The 17,673-nt window shown below is 37.3% G+C and overlaps 2 protein-coding genes across 3 annotated transcripts; one reads left to right on the plus strand and one right to left on the minus strand.

The window, feature by feature from the left end:
- Positions 1-1,772: 1,772 nt before the first annotated feature.
- Positions 1,773-8,319, minus strand: LOC137732279 (homogentisate phytyltransferase 1, chloroplastic). 2 transcript variants are annotated; one of them, XM_068471585.2, is made up of 13 exons: positions 8,128-8,319; positions 7,307-7,354; positions 5,996-6,282; positions 5,736-5,819; positions 5,577-5,651; positions 5,137-5,220; positions 4,514-4,603; positions 4,187-4,288; positions 3,749-3,844; positions 3,546-3,617; positions 3,315-3,410; positions 2,621-2,725; positions 1,773-2,158 (listed from the first exon to the last, which is right to left on the minus strand). In XM_068471585.2, exons 1-13 carry the CDS (start codon positions 8,168-8,170, stop codon positions 2,117-2,119), a joined length of 1,224 nt encoding a protein of 407 aa, XP_068327686.2. In that variant the 5' UTR covers positions 8,171-8,319; the 3' UTR covers positions 1,773-2,116. The 2 variants fall into 2 exon arrangements, with proteins under 2 accessions (XP_068327686.2, XP_068327685.2); XM_068471584.2 differs by lacking the exon at positions 1,773-2,158 and having other exon boundaries at positions 2,448-2,725.
- Positions 8,320-10,947: 2,628 nt separating this feature from the next.
- Positions 10,948-14,121, plus strand: LOC137731698 (uncharacterized). The gene has a single exon (XM_068470883.2). The coding sequence runs from the start codon at positions 11,401-11,403 to the stop codon at positions 13,924-13,926; it is 2,526 nt and encodes an 841-aa protein (XP_068326984.2). The 5' UTR covers positions 10,948-11,400; the 3' UTR covers positions 13,927-14,121.
- The last annotated feature ends 3,552 nt before the right edge of the window (positions 14,122-17,673 follow it).

Genomic DNA, 17,673 nt, shown 5'->3' on the forward strand with positions numbered 1-17,673 from the left:
ATGGTTAGGATCTTCGTTCTCTGACTCTATCTTGTTGGGTTGTGAACTACTTTAGTACATTTGTGCAAAAGTGTGAAGGGATGACATTAGTATAAAAAATCATATTAACATGCATAGTTAGTGGAACATTGATAAACTAATCCACGTGATCGTGATTAATCAATGTACTTATGTTCATGCAAAAATGAATGAAGAACACGTGCATGAACTTAGATTAGGTTTAGAACTCCAACATTAGATTTCATATACAAACGGATTCATTGAGACTCCCAAGTGTTAGCCCTCTACTAGTATCCACACGAATGAATCTCTAGTTAGTGAAGCAAGAAGATGACAATCTGCTAAGACCTTTTCCTCTAGATGGTGCGGCAGCAAAAGGTGTAGGGTATGGTATTTTGTTTTCAATTTCACTAAATTGGAAAACCTAAATCCCTTCTCTCTAAGTGTGCATTTGTTGCACTAGATTATTATAGCTTCAAGAACTAAGCTGGATTGGTTTAAAATGACTAAGCTGGATTGACTTAATAAAACATTTGGTGTAATGTCGAACTAAGAAGCAGGATAATAAAAATATAAAAAAAAAAATATATATATATATATATAACAAAATATTCATAATATTTGCTTAAACATCAATTTCAACCAAATATTCATATTATTTCCGTTAAACATTTCATCTTCTCCATGTTCAAAGTATGTTGGTGTCACTCAAATACCTGATTTAATCCATAGTTAATCCAATACACAATGTTATCGAATTTCAACGATTCGAAAGTCTATTTTGTAAGTCTTGATTTATAGATTATCCTTACAAAAATTCAATTCAATCCAAAATCATTTGCCTATTTAATTATTACGATGAAATTTCAATGTTTCTTAAAGAACAAAGTGTTCGTCAATTTCTTTAAACTCAATTAGATGCTTCAAATATTTCCAATTTGGCTAATATTTGTAAGAATGATCTATGAGGTGCAACTTGAAAAATAGATAGTTCGAATCGTTAAAATTCGATGTAGTATAGACGCCATAACTAGTCCCCATTTTAGAAAACGAGGATCTCTTCCCTGAAGGCTTCGGCGGCCAACATCATATGAATGCCAGCCTCTTTATGAGAGAGTTGACGCGGTGCTACGGAGGTGGTTTCAAAAAAGGAGGGGCATCGTTGACATCAATTTGAGCCTTGGATCGAGCCGACCCATATGTGGGTGGTAATCGAATTTTGGGAATTAGGCAGTGGGTGGGGCTGGGTGGGGCTGTCGATATAAAGAGAGAGAGCAAGGGAGAGGCAAATCCATGTTGGGAAGGTGTGGGAGGATTTGACGGCGAGGTCGTCGTGCAAGAAGAGGACGTGACGCGAGCAAACGAAGCAAAGTAGGGAAGGTCTTAGCAGTCTGCTGCATTACTGGTTTGGTACTGAGCTCTTTTTATAAAAAAAAATGGGTATAAAAAAGGTTGAGCTCAAAAAGATGTTTGGTAAACACTTAAAAACAGCTTATTTTCATAGTTTTGGATGAAAAAAAACTAAAAACGTAAAGCAGCAAAAATAAGCTTATTCTCACAGCACAGCAGAAACAGTTTTTTTTTCAAAACACAGCAATACCAAACCAGCTCTTAGTCTAGGCGAGTCCCACGTAATCCCACTAAAATTAGTCCTACCATTAACAAACACCGGACTACACTAGACTTTTAATTCAGTCCAATCCAAAGAAGGCTAATGAGCCCAAACAAACTCACCCTAAATTTCTGATTTCACCAACTCGCAGAATTCACACTAGGTCTAAAGATCCCTTAGGCATAAATTGGATTTAATATTTGGGAATCGGTGCAACAAAATGCGTCATGTAAAATCGCAGGAACAGATCAAAAATGTGTTGATGCATGTGAAGCAAATCAGTATGGGACATTTCAATCATATACAAAGATCTAGGCTAGAGAAATGTTCTCTCTTATGCCTCAAAGTTTCCAGCTTTTCCCCGGAATCCAGCCCGGGACGGTGAAATAATGTACCAAGGAAATATCGGAGAGTACAATGTACATCGAATAACCCAACAACAGCGTTCGATTTTTACCCCTTAAGATTCCGAAAGCAACCTTTACTCTGAAATAAGTTGCATCGTCATCTAACAAGCGGTATAAGTAGATACTCAGCGTAGAAAAGCTGCAAGAAGAAAACTGAAAGAAATGAATAAAACGTATGCCACATTGGAATTTAAACATACATAAATGAAATCACAAACAAGTTGTGTACAATCCATAAAATCAATGGTAGCAACTGGCACGTTGAAACAAGTAAAGCTGGAAATCGGTCTTAGGTTGGAGTCTCCAGACGGAGTCCAATTTCCAGACCGCACAAACCAACAGTTCTTAAGAGTTTTTGAGGGATTTTCTCATCTCCAAGAATATAGGCATTTGTTGTGCCTGAACAAAATTCGAGCCCTCGATAAAGATAAAGCAACCGATAAGCAATATTAGAAACAGCAATATGAGGGCTTGAATTAGCTTGTGGAATGTTTGTAAGATGTTAACAGCAAAACTGATGAGGCAAATTAGGGTCACCTTTGGTTTTTGATATACTTTATTCCACTGCAGTTGCATTCAAGTAGTGGTAGTAAGCATTTACCTTCCATACAAACATGTAAAAGGATGTGATTGCAGCTTTGCTGTTGAGATCGACAGATTTGGCTCTGTTCCACAGTACCACAGCCAAAATTGTATGTCCCAAAACCTAAAACAATGCAAATATAGAATAAATCAATATCTGCATTCTTGGCGCATTCTTCAGTTTCTAGTATCTGAACAAAGAGGTATAGATGAACAAAAAATCAGTAGTAAGATGGGATTATGAAAACGCACTTAAGGTTCCCCAAAATATTATTAACTTCTATTGAGAATATAAGAGCACCGCTTGTTCTCATGTAAAACCAAACACATGTATACAATACAAACTGAAGTGGCCTCATTTGACAGTTTAACACTTCAAATGTTTGCATTTTTGTAAAGGAAGGCAACGAATTAGAATCAGAAATATAGAGTTAAGAGCGATTGGTAGAATTTTAAGAATCCTTAACGTGGACACCTAAACTTCACAACATTACCAACTATTTCATAATAGCAAACGGTGAAGGCAGAAAAATACAACCGAAAATAAATCATTAAATTCATGCTTTTCGCTGCATTTATACGTTCAGAATTAAACGCGTATAATTCAAAAATTATAGAGAAAGGAGAAATTGTGCCATTCAGTAACCTAGAATAAGTGAAGATTGGTAACGCTCACTACTGTTCTCTTTAGATTTAGAAAACTGAAACATTACCGTGACGCATTTGCTCAACATGAAGCCAGATGATGCTCCCACTAAAACGGCAACACTGTAAGCCATTTCAAGTAGCGAAATACAAATCCAAAAGACCTGCCCAAAGATAATTAGGATCAAAACTATATATGCTTGCTTACCACCATAAAAGTCTGAATACGTTGCATATGTATGAATACATGTATATCAGTGAAACTGTATATTTGCGTGTGTTAAAACTTAAAGGCCTACCCGCTTTTGTCCCATGCGTACTGTAAAAGACCTGATGCCGAATATTTTATCTCCATCAATATCAGGTATGTCCTACATGATTCCACGGTGTGAATAAAATTGATCATCATCCTTTTTCATCATAACTTCACGAAGTGAAATAATAGCAAACGCATAAATCTACTCGTGTTCAACTTGAAATGAACAAAAGGAAAAGGTTTTACCTTAAATAATGCTATAACAATTGAGAAGAAGCTCATAAATGCAGTTGCAAAGATTAGTGGCCTCGAGAAGGCAGCTGGTCTTTTGTACACATGCATCTGGAAACCGTTAGATAAATTAGAACTCAACCACTGAAAGCGCATCCAACTACATGACAGAGATGATCCGTTAACAGTATCTGTTGAGAGCAATCAATTATTATGAGCCCTCACAACCGTCTTATGTGTGTTCACACGCAGATATGTTTGTCCTACAAGCATTGCATCGAACACTGGCAACCATTGCTCAAGTGACAGATACCTTTCGATGATGTTATAGGTTGAAATTATAATAGCAAATGCCGCACAATGTGGAAAACATATTGTGTAAATCAAGTTTTTTCTGAGAGAATGAAACAATGGGAAGGTATTAACTGATTTCCTAATAGAAAAATAACAAACCTGCATGTGTAGGAAAAAAGCAAGTTGGACTATCACTGCCCGAACAGCTAGGATACACATTGCAGCAACCACAGCAGACCTCTTCCATCTCAATAGTGGCAACTGCGATCATAAAAGACAGGTTCTGACTTATGCTTTAGTACAATCGCTAAATTTACATGGAAAAATTTTAGATACTAAAGTCCAGCCTTCCATATACTATGGAATAAAAACACTCTTAAACTAAATTTCATTCATCAAATTGGTTATCACGAGTGACATAAGCTTTCCTCATATAGCTATTTAAGGAACGTCAATAAGATTACATATGAGCAAAAGCCAACTCACATTGATTGAATAAGCAGTTCCAAGTACAAAACTGATGAAAAGGGCCCAAAACAATGGCCATGAACCAACAACCCATCCAAGCAAAAAGCTCTGTCGAAAAGAATGGTTACGGTCTGAATGTCTTTCAGTCATAATATGATTATGCTTGATGATAAATCCATATACTAAGTAAATATTGAACATTCAATCCAGTTTCCTTAGTCTTAATTCTGATTTTGCATGTATATTAAGGTACTAGTAATTTGGTACTATTCAGATGTCTGAAAAAATCTGATGAAGTTTATTTCTTGCATGGAAACAATGACAATGCTGGCTACACAAATAGTTAGAGGAATAAGAAGTAAAAACACTATTGAGAGCACTCGAATCCTTAACAATTTTAACCAGAATAACTAAATTTCTAGCGAAGAACAGGAGGCAGTTTGCAAGCAAAAGTTAGGGAATCACATTACGGGCCCATTTGGTAATCCGATGAAGAAGATGAAGAAGATGAAGGACGAGAGATGAAAAAGCTTAAAGGATGAAGGATAATATAGTGGCTTTCAAAATAAAATCTAATAACAGTTTTAAATGGTCTTCAGTTTTTAGTTTTAATTTTTTCTTCCAAACATTGCCTTTGATACCATAATTAGAAAAGATGTCACAATCATGATGCCGGTTCCAACTGAATATTCCCCAGATGCCAACGGAAGATAAGGCTTGTTAACCTGCAACATACCATAAAATACAAGTATACAATTAGACATTTCACATATGCTCCATGTAAATAATCTTTTTGTTCATGACTTCCAAGAATATAAGCCAAATAATCCAAAGCGGCGCTTAATAAATTGAGCACAACTTGGAAATTGGTAACGTTTGAACATCCGTGAGTGTAGTGAGGGAAGCTTGAAATAATGGCTTAGTAGGCAGCTTGATAACTCTAGATAAAAGAACCTATCCTGGAATTCTACATATAGAACCATCCTAATGGAATGCCCCCTTAAGAAACAAAAAAGTGACATAATTTATAATTCTTATCCCGCAATCATTGCAATTCTACCAGTAAACTCACAAAACCTACCTTGTCTATATCGATGTCAGACAACTGATTCAACCCAACAATGTAAATATTCATAAAGAGAGCAGCAACTACAGCCTGAAAATAAAAAAACGAAGCATGTAAGAATAGCAATGACGACTGTAATCTTTTAAGATTATCAATATTTATTAGAGGCATCACCTCCAGCACCCCCGTGAAAAATAATGGAGACAAATCTGACAGATTCTTGACTGCAAGGAGAGAAACTGAAATTATGCTCAATGCCTGTTTAGAGAAAAACATAGGTCAGGTCTCTCTAAATCGATTTGAAAAAGGAAAGGACAAAAAAATAACAGTAACGATCCTAACTAATCTCAAGCACATATTAGTGGAGTTACATATCAAAAAGTTAAATTGGAGAATGTCAAGATTGGTGGTGATGATTCTGTCACAAACTTAACTGTGCCTATAACTGTGTGCGGCCTTGAAAACCTGTAAAAAGCATCTACGGCATTTTTGATAGAGTTCCATATGCTTTTCGGATTATAGGCTTCAGGTTCAGATTCAAGAGGGTGGCCTGCAGTAGCATTCACCAAGAACTTTTTATCATGCCTCCTGTAGAATGTAGACTTTTCCTTAGTGCCTCTGGTATTTTGCTGAAAAATATGTTGCTGAAATCCAACACCACAGTAACTTTCTAGGATATCCCATGCTCTGCGCCTTGAAACTCTGAATGCTACATATGAACCTATAAGAAGAAAGATCCGGGTTCCAGTAAGTTTCAATATGGACTGAGAAAGGCAAATCATACATCAGTTTTAATTTCAAATGAGAATTCGAAGCTTACTGTCTTACTGTTTCTTAAATTTGGATAAGCTAATAATAAGAGGAGTAGATTGCACAATACATTGCTAAGTGAAGTACCATATCAAATAATGCACAGTATTCTGATTAACAGATGCTTCGGTTAGAATATTTGATTACGAGACCTATAGACGCTCCAGTTAGAAGACCTACAGACACTCCGGTTAGAAGATGTGATTACGAGACAGAGGCTCAGGGCCAAAGGGGTAGAGCAAGACCTAGGAAGACCTGGGCAGAGACTTTAAGAAAAGACTTGGACTACTTGGATGTTGGATCTAACGAAAGACATGGCACAAAACCAAGCGCAATGGTGTTCTAGGATTCATATAGCCGACCTTTGTTGTTGTTGTTGTATTTGTTATTTTGATTAATATATTTTGTGAGACAAAATTTATTTCATATAAGAAAACATGAATCAGTTCAGTAGGCCCACTGTGAATTACAGTAGGCTTCTTATCCACATTATAAATCAGAATCCTAAACTAATGAGTTGTTATCTTGGAACTTGAGATGTAAGCCAGTACACTTTGAGCTAATTCTTTGAATAAAAACATCCATCGCTACCTTGCTGTTAAAAACTTCCACCATGTGTAATCCCAACTAAGATATAAAGACTAAGAAGCCCAAACACATACAATGGAAAGTGAATAAAACAGTAAAGAAAGCTCTCTTACAAATCTCAATGTGCAGATTCAGCAACGCTGCATGGTTAGCTACAAACATTGATGACTATAATGTCTTGAAATAGCACCACCAATATTTAAGCAGCTATCACACTAAGCTTAAATTAAATACTATGCTCGTATCCAGCATATGTTTGTATACAGCATACATGGAATCACAATACGAAATTTTTATTGCTCAAAAGTCAAAAGGGAGATCAGACGTCGTGATGGGACCAGTAATACCTGAAAAGCAGTTCTTGTGGAGATTGTCCCTTCTCCAAACGTTCCCACCTATGAATTTTTATAATGCATCAGAATTCAATTAGCAGGAATAAACTCACAACTAAACAGTGAGTGCGCGTTTAATAACCATTTCGTTTTTAGTTGTTGGTTTTCACTTTTTGTGCTATAGATAGTATAAAAGTATGTGGGGGAAGGGAGGAACCAAAAAAGGTGAAGGAAGGAAAATGACACGAAAAAGTGAAAAACTAAAAGCCAACAGCTGAAAAGAATTGTTAAGTTCTTTTGATTTTTAAGCTTCTATTTTCATATGAGCTCCTTCATTTTTCCTTCCCTATTCCTCATTGGGCTCATATTCCATCTCTATCTCAAGCAAAAAGAAAAGAAAAACTAAAAGGTTGAAGTGAAATGGTTATCAAATCCGTCCTAAAATACCAAATTCGACTCCATAAATGGTACAAGCAAAGGTAGAGTCAACTCAACCTAGTCACATCTTGAAATGACAATAAAAAGTAAAAAAGAAAAAGAAAAATTTTAAATTTAAGAAAACCCAACCGAATAAAGGTAAATTATTTCAGTCCGCTGATTCTAAAGACTAAAAAGAATGAATCCTTGAATCGACAAAGATTATAATAAGTACTTACAATACCACAAAATAATAATAATAAATTAAAAAAAAAACCAGCATTTGAAGCATTTGAAACAATTACTAATTTCAGAGGAAATAAACAAATAAATACATAATCAGAGACCTTAATAAATCAAGAACAAGAGAAAGCCAGAGAAAGAAATGAATATTTTCTGTAAAACTAAAATCACAATACCCAAAGATGCTTTGGAGAAGGACCCAACAAGCGCAGAGTCCATGTGCTTAAGCCAACAAAGAAACCGATGCTTCAGTTCAACTGAGACCACTGTGAAAACTCAGTGCCTTTAAGCAAAGCACTCAGGAGAGGGAGAGGGGGAGAGGGGGAGTTACGTAATTCAAACATAACTAGTGAGGTTATTTGATACCACGAAAAATGCAATGGATGCGACTTGCAAGTCCATTGTCCACGCGGGTACCAGTGCCTTTCAATTTGACCACGTGGCAAAACATTCAGTGACGTGCAGTGCAAATTGCAATTCAGAAGCCCGTGAATGCTTGGGACCTTCGCTTCTGACATGCTGTAGGGTCGAACCTTGCAAACTCAACTGCTCATTTCCTTACCAAAAATATCTGGACCAACAAAGAAAACTCTGACGTCGCTAGTATGCAGTTGAATGTTGTTGTTAGCCTAATAAAGTTTGATTCAAAATCCAACTCAAAACATACCCCACCCATTATAGGTTTATCACTGGTAATGAATGATTTTTCGTACGATTTTTGTCAATGATGAATTTAAACTATATTATTGTTAACCTCATTGTAAGGTTAAGCACATGTTCGAACCTTGCAAACTCAATTGCTCATTTCCTTACCAAAAATATCTGGACCAACAAAGCAAACTCTGACATCGCTAGTAGGCAGTTGAATGTTGTTGTTAGCCTAATAAAGTTTGATTCAAAATCCAACTCAAAACATATCCCACCCATTATGGGTTTATCACTAGTAGGTGAATGATTTTTCGTACGATTTTCGTCAATGATGAATTTGAACTATATTATTGTTAACCTCATTATAAGGCTAAGCACATGTTTGAACCTTGCAAACTCAATTGCTCATTTCCTTACCAAAAATATCTGGACCAACAAAGCAAACTCTAATGTCGTTTGTAGGTAGTTGAATGTTGTTGTTAGCCTAATGAAGTTTGATTCAAAATCCAACTCAAAACATACCCCACCCATTATGGGTTTATAACTGGTAGGTGAATGATTTTTCTTATGATTTTCGTCAATAATGAATTTGAACTATATTACTGTTAACTCCATTGTAAGGCTAAACACATTCATTTTTTCTCAGTATAGATAATATTGTTTGTTAAAAGAAAAAAAAGAAAATTACTGAGACATTATGTTTAATTACTTTGGTTGAAGATGATATGATTATAGTATGACATTATTTGTTAAAAAATAATTTCTTACAGATGTAATTTTGAACAAATTATATTTAGCTTCTTTGGCTAGAGATGTTAGCGTCATATCGATTCTAAAGTCCAAGCTCAAACGTTTGCGCTGACGTTTTTGCCAGACGCATGCGCCACACAAGCCGAGATCCAAGAGTGGCACGACATATTCTGTTGCATAAGTCTTACCACAATGGCTGTCAGGACACGTGTGCAAGTCTCAGAAGTCACTTCAAATTATCACACTTTAATTCAACGGTACTATTATTTTCCATAATAATGATTTTTAAAAAACAAATTGAAAAAAAATCATAATAATAAGAAATAATAAAATTTCTAACCCCTTGTTTGATTTTTTTTTTTTTTTTAAATCCTAAGGTTTTTTTTTTTTTTTTTTTTTTATTACTTCCCACACCAAAACTCAATAAACTCAATAAACTCAAAACAATCTTTTATATCCTTTCTTTACATTCTTATTTCATTTTCTACATTGTTTGTGCATACAAAATTGACATCTCTAGTCGAAGGTGGAGTCAAAACCGAAACCGCATGGTCGACCACGAAAACCTACTTGAAAATTTAATAATTTTTATGGACAAAGACACGTGCATAATCATAATCATCTATTCTAAATTAATCTCATCTTTTAAATAATTATTAAATAATTGAATTATACGTCAAAAATAAAATAATTGATTGTCACAATGGGGATAGATTGTGAATAGTAAGTGCGATGTTAGTCAACTATTTAAGTGAATGGTAGCTACCATAACTTCGTTCCTAAATCTTAATCCACCTTTAGAGCATCTCCATTCTTCTGAAAAGTTAGGACTCAAATCTTATATTTAAGTTTAGATGAGGCAAATTATCTCTCATGCATCGGAGGATCTAGAATTTGAATCTTGATATTGGAGATGCTTACTTTTTTCTTAGGAAGTTATTGCAGTTGGATGATATGATAACCCGTTCCAAATTTTACGTTTTTATTTTATTTTAAAAGTGTAAATTTACGAAAATGCCCTAGAGGCAAAGATTTTGACTTTCGTTGACCATCGTCTAAAGAGACGTATGACTTATTCTTTTAACATATTTTCGTAATACTTGTTGGTGTGAACGCATAAGCGAAAGCTGTTTGCGAGTCCGAATTGTAACGGTATAGTTGTAGACGTTTGAAAATGGTTATTTAAAGTTTAGTTATAAATTATTTGAATTCCCACCTTGTGGGAAAGTGGCCAATCAGATTTTAGGCACAAATAGGAAGGAACTAATTAAAATTAGAGGGAGAGGGTGAGACCCAATCAGAAAAAAAAAAAAAAAAAAAATTGGGAAAGCTTCCCGTGCACCGGTGCCCAACCCTGTGTGACCACCCATTTTCCAAGGCCGATTTCAGGCAACTCCGATGGAGTTTTTCGACACCGCCACCACCATCTTGAAGCTTTCATTCCCCTCTACAAAACTCACCCAAGAACCACCTTGATTAATCATTAGTTAGTTCCAAATTCCATTAGGCATTGGACATAACTTTCCATTAGTTCATTAACTTACTTTTATTAGCCAAGTCTCAAACACTAAGGCTAATAGTGCCGAATTATGTTTTTTTTTTTTTTGTTGGTAGTTTTGGTTGAGTCACTTGGTTGTTCGTTTGATCAAACTTATGCTAGCGGTTGAGTTAGTTCGTCTTGTACAATTTTATCCAAATTCCAGCTCCTACTTCTTAAAAATGAACTTAAAAAATGATATCTTATGGTGTGAATATGGTAACCTTTGACCTTTTGAAGCCCAATCTTTTCCCCAATATCATCTTGAATAGAGACCAGTCATTTCTCACATCCCGCTCCCTCTGTGTGTGTTATACAAAATCAATCTTCCAATCCAACACCCCCTTCCATAAAAACAAACGTCTTTCTTGTATCAAAACCCACGCAGAAATGCACTCCTTATCTCTCGCCTCCACCAAATCCAATCTCCTCTGTTCCTTCTCCAACTCCTCACCCCATATAGCTTCGTCTCCTCCACTGTAACAAAACCGAGACATCCCATTTCTCTGAAACAATGGAAGGTACTCTCTTTCCATCTCGACCTCTGTATCCCATCCCATCAAACAGACCAACGCAGCCAAACCCTCCTGTGAAATTCAATTCAACGATGCTGCCACCGCCTCCTCAGTCGCCAGCTCCGCCGTTTCCTATAGACTCCCTCCTCCAGCACCTCCTGAGCCTCTCCTCGCCGCCCAACACTCCCCACAAGCTCAAACCCTTAAACCCACCTCACCAAACCAATGGCAGTCTCCTTTCTCTTCAAATTTCGGCGGATTCGACCTCCAAACAGCATCAAATGAAGAAACCCAGTTCAGTTTTAGTCCCAAATTTCGAGGACGATCGAGAGCTGCTGAAATCAGGAGATGGGGTTCTCGACTTTTTGACTATAAAGGGTAAGTTGATGTTCAATTCCATTGTAGAGCAGCCTTTGCATGGTTTGGACCATTACTTTGGATCTGTGAAGTTTGAGTTACTTGAAGTTGATTTGATTAGTTTGTTGAAAGCATTAGACCTTTCTGGCAATTGGGAAAGAGCCTTTTTGTTGTTTGAATGGATTCTGTCCAACTTAAGCTCTGAAAATTTAAAATTAAATGGCCAGATGATTGAGCTAATGGTTAGAATTCTTGGGAGAGAGTCGCAGCATACGATTGCATCGAAGCTGTTTGATGTAATTCCCATAGAAGAATACACGCTGGATGTCCGAGCTTACACGACGATCCTTCATGCGCACTCTCGTACTGGTAAGTACGAAAGTGCAATTGACTTGTTTGACAAAATGGTGGAAATTGGAATCTCACCAACTTTGGTCACATACAATGTCATGCTTGATGTTTATGGGAAGATGGGTCGATCTTGGGATAAGATTTTAGGCCTCTTGGATGAGATGAGGGGCAAGGGATTTGAATTTGATGAGTTCACTTGTAGTACGGTGATATCTGCCTGTGGAAGAGAGGGTTTGTTGAATGAAGCAAATGAATTCTTTATTGGATTAAAGTCACAAGGGTATGTACCCGGAACTGTAACCTATAATGCGCTGTTACAAGTTTTTGGCAAGGCAGGGGTATTTACAGAAGCCTTGAGCATATTAAAAGAAATGGAGGATAATAATTGCCCACCTGATGCTGTTACTTACAATGAGCTTGTGGCAGCTTATGTGAGGGCAGGATTCTCCGAGGAAGGTGCATCTGTCATAGAGACGATGACCCAAAAAGGAATAATGCCAAATGCTGTTACGTACACAACTGTGATAAATGCATACGGTAAAGCCGGAAAGGAGGAGGAGGCTCTAAGGTTGTTCAACCATATGAAGGCAACAGGTTGTGTTCCTAATGTTTGCACATACAATGCTGTTCTTGGAATGCTGGGAAAGAAGTCACTGCCCGAGGAGATGATAAAGTTACTTTGTGAAATGAAGTCAACTGGATGTGCCCCAAACCGTATTACATGGAACACAATGCTTGCCATGTGCGGTGATAAGGGTAGGCACAAGTATGTGAACCAGGTATTTCGAGAAATGAAGAATTGTGGTTTTGAGCCTGACAGAGACACATTCAATACCTTGATCAGCGCATATGGACGGTGTGGATCAGAAATAGATGCTGCACAGATGTACGATGAGATGATCAAAGCAGGATTTACTCCATGCGTTACAACTTACAATGCACTTCTAAATGCCCTGGCACGGCGAGGGGACTGGAGAGCAGCAGAAGCTGTTATGCTAGACATGAGAAATAAGGGCTTCAAGCCTAATGAAACCTCGTATTCATTGATGATCAACTGTTATGCTAAAGGAGGGAATGTCAAGGGGATTGAGAGAATTGAGAGAGAAATTTATGGCGGTTATATTTTTCCCAGCTGGATTCTTTTGAGAACGCTTATTCTTGCAAATTTCAAGTGTAGAGCACTGGACGGCATGGAGAGGGCATTCCATCAATTGCAGAACATCGGATACAAACCTGACTTGGTTGTATTCAACTCCATGCTTTCAATTTTTGCTAGAAACAACATGTATGATCGGGCCAATGACATGTTGTACATGATTCGTGAAAATAGCCTTCAGCCAGATCTCATAACTTACAACAGCTTGATGGACATGTACGCCAGAAAGGGAGAGTGCTGGAAAGCAGAAGAAATCCTCATGGCCCTACAAAATTCTGGTGGGAAACCAGACCTTGTCTCTTATAACACAGTCATCAAAGGGTTTTGCAGGCAAGGGCACATGCAGGAGGCCATAAGAATTCTCTCGGAGATGACAACTAGAGGAATTCGGCCGTGTATTTTCACCTACAATACTTTCATCACAGGCTATGCAGGGCAGGGAATGTTCTCAGAAATAGATGAAGTGATTAGCTATATGACTCAGAACAATTGCAGGCCGAATGAGCTGAGCTACAAGATTGCGGTGGATGGTTATTGTAAAGCGAGAAAATATAAAGAAGCCATGGACTTTCTGTCCAAGATTAAGGAGATTGATAGTTCGATTGATGATCAATATGTGCAAAGACTTGCTTCTCGCATTCGGGGCAATTTGGATTCATGAATTATTGACTGTTCACTGTTGGTTTCTTTTTGCTCTTTTTGTAATAGCACCTGCATATATAGGGTTTCCAGCGAATGTAATTGTAAAAGAATGTAACATTCAGCTATTTGGCTGTCCTATAGAGACCTTTGTTACTTTGTTGTTGGGTATTGTTGTGAATTTCTTAATGTAAGGAATGGTGCTTTCGTTGTGACAGCAAGCGTTTGTAAATAGACATGTACACCAAATTGACCTATTTCCGAGTTTGAAACCATTTATAATTGGTTTTACTTATCAATACATATTCGATAAACATCGAAATTCTTAGTGCCAAAAATTCAAATGAAAGAGTTAAACCGTTGAATGATCAATGAAGAGTATAATTCCAACTGATTGAAAACAAATCATACCGTTGATAAGTTGTCGGGATGGTTCGGGTCGGGATCCCATACAAAACTCACTACCCGAATCCCAAACCGATCCCTTTTAGACCGGATTTCCAAAAACCAAAACCGAATAGAAATTTTGGTCTTTCTGAATTTTGGGATTCTTGAAATTTTTTCGGGATTTCTGTACTGTTGAGCAAAAATAAATCCTAAAAATTCAGAAGACGACATGTGGATTTTTTCTCAAGAAAGATAAGATTGCCCTCATTAAATGGGCAATGCCCTCAAATACTCCCACGCGTAGCTCAGCATCCGTAAAGATCTAACTACTTCTGCTCAAAGCTCCCCACTCGTAGCATGAAAAAGTCAAAGACATTAAAGATAAGATTAATTACTAAATCATATATTTAATACATTTCCAATTGAAAATCAACTTCATCAAGTAAAGAATCCCTATCATAATCAATTATGGATACTTCCATCATCATCCCAATATATTATTTCCTAATTAATATCTTGGGAATATTCTTTTCTTAGTTAATCAACGGATGACCCATCTTGTTCAATAAGATGTCGCCATGTGTAGGCAAAACACTAACCCCATAGCCAGCCACCTCCTCCTATTTCTACCAAATTTTGGTAAGTTTTTTGCTACATATACAAGCCCTAAACACTCACTCTTTTGAAAAAAACTAACTTAGGAATTAGAGGCCCATTGGTCAAACCCCCTCCCGAAAAAAACTAACTTAGGAATTAGAGGCCCATTGGTCAAACCCTCTCCCGTAGGTGTGTGAAGCTTTGGTCTTTGATCAAAGGTGTTGATTGTTTTATAAGTACAAATTCGTCAAGACAAATGACGACATATTTTTGGTACAACAGGCACAGTTTGGGATGTTACACTCAAGTTCTTTATATTCCAAAGATGGACATATGAATGAAAGAATCAGATGAGGTTTTGCTTGATTTTACCTTTTTTAGGGTTGGACTTTCACACATCAAGTAGACGAAGTCGGGTTTCCAGAATGAAAGACGTAGAGACTATAACATTTGAAGAGGGAAAGACGATGTAGTAGACCTTGGCCTCTAAAATTTAAGTTGGGTTCAAATTTGTGGACGAGATTTCACCACGCTTTGGGAGACAGTGGAAGCAACATGTTTGGGAGGAAGGCAATGAAGGTGCTCAAGTATTTGGGTTTGGAGCAGTGAGGAAATGGCAGAGATTTGGGTTTTGATTTTGGGGCTCGAAAGTCAGTTGATTGAGAAGGAAAGAGAATCAGAGAAGGTATGCTGTTGTGTGGTGGCTAGCCAGAGTCGACATTTGGAGAAGGTTGGCGGAGGGGAGGTGGAGTCAAGGTGTAGAGTGATGAGATTGAGTTGAGAGGGTTCAACTATGAGAGAATGACGAGAGATAGAGAAAATGATGAGAGACTGAGAGAGATGAGTGATGCGAGATTTATACGCACACAAATTAAACCCTCTTTTTATTAGTTGTAGTGAAGAATGTAAGTAGGGATCGTTTTGGACCGGGGATTAGGAGGGATTGTTAATCACTTGGAAACTGACTCAAATATGTAAAAACAAGTTTAAAACACTATACTAGACTCAAAGAATGCAAAACTAAACTTTAAAACACCAAAACAAACCAAAAGACTCAAAACAGCACCAAAACACTCAAAACTGCCTTAAAAACACAATCTGGGCAGTTTTGAACACTAGACACAACTTTGGACGAAAATTGGTTTTACTTTGACCTAAGACACTTAAAAACACAAACTAAAGTGATTTCTAACTACTATGACTCAACAAAGTAAAGGGGGATTGGTTTTGGACGAATTTAAAAACAAAACAAACTTTTTAAATTAGAACAGATTGTAAAACGAATTTGATGGAATTGAATGGATGGGAAGCTAGCTAAGGGGTTCATCTCCACACATGTTATACTTGCATATAAAACGATTTCCAATTGCTTTTCAATAACCCATGAATTCTCAATGCCCCAAGTTAATTAGGTTCGCTTAAATTAACCTTTAGATTTTCCTAACATTATTGAATTGGATGATTGCATACGACAACCCAAAACATTCCCCACCAGTCCCCTACATGATTGCATAATAGAGATACAAGCAAGAATCATTAAGTTCTATGAAAACCATAAGCATTGACGAAGCACTTGTTACTATGATTGCATGAAACTTATGCCAAGAATTTACTTAACGCGATTGAGATCATCAACCTTTACTACTTGTGAATATAATTCCATAACGATTAGGTGAAATTTCCTTATATCCTAGCATCCAATTTATGCATGATAATTAAGCGTGCACTCTCAACCAACACACACAAATCAATGTAATTCACATAGATAAGTAAATTGAATTCACAACTTATGAAACGCAATTAGAAGTAATCAATTCATATAGCAAGTATGTTCATGGTTTGGAATCCCTCCCTAGCCAAGGGGGGGTTTAGTTCCTCATACGCACAAAACAAAGAGAATTGAAATTAAACATTGAAATCAAAGGAAAAGAAACACCTAGAAATTCCAGCGACACAAACTTGAACGGGAGAACCCTCCTTAGAACGACTCTATGACCTTCTGGAGGACCTAAACCGGGGCGGAGTCCAATCAGAGACCTTCTCTTACTTAAAGATGCATGAACTTCCGAGCTTCCTTGTCCTTCTCCTTGGTGCGGCAAGGGTCTAGGGACAGGTTTAGGGCCTTAGGTGTATGGATGCATGGTTATGGAGGGATGTAGTAGTGTTTAGGGGAAGGGGATGGTGCGGCAAAGCTTAAAACTAAGGAGAAAGGTTTTTGGTGGTTGCGGCAAGGGTGTGGAGAGGGTTGGACGAATTTCTGAAATTAATGAATGTGTATGAGAGGTGGTGATCTGATCTAGGGGTTAATATGAGTATATATAGGCACTTAAAACCCTAGGGTAATCAGATATGGACTTGAATAACCCAAATCCACAAGGAAATAGGCTTAGAAATCAGAAATAGAAAGGGATAATGCTTCCTAGGTGCGGCAGGTAAGGAGATAAGGTGATAAGGCTTCTAGAATGCCTTGCAAGGCAAGGGAAATCAGCTTTCTAGAAGGATTTGGGGCGCCACTTTTGTAGGAGATAAGATAAGGTTCCTAGAATCATGTTTTAAGGGCCAAATTTGTAGGGAAAAAGAGATAAGGGTGCGGCACCTTTGTAGGGATAATGTTAGGGCTTCTAGAAAGCCTAAAAACTAAGGGGATTTGGATAAAACCCACGGCAAAGATAGGATAGGGCATCTAAGGCTTCTAGAAACCCTCCAAGATAAGGTAAAGTGCATGGCATCCCTATAGGATTAGGATAAGGTGTCCTAAAGTGTTTAGGACTCCTCTTTGTGGCTG

This window comes from Pyrus communis, chromosome 16 (genome assembly GCF_041283825.1).
Source record: "Pyrus communis isolate YQ-2024b chromosome 16, ASM4128382v1, whole genome shotgun sequence".
NCBI classification, from domain to species: Eukaryota; Viridiplantae; Streptophyta; class Magnoliopsida; order Rosales; family Rosaceae; genus Pyrus; species Pyrus communis.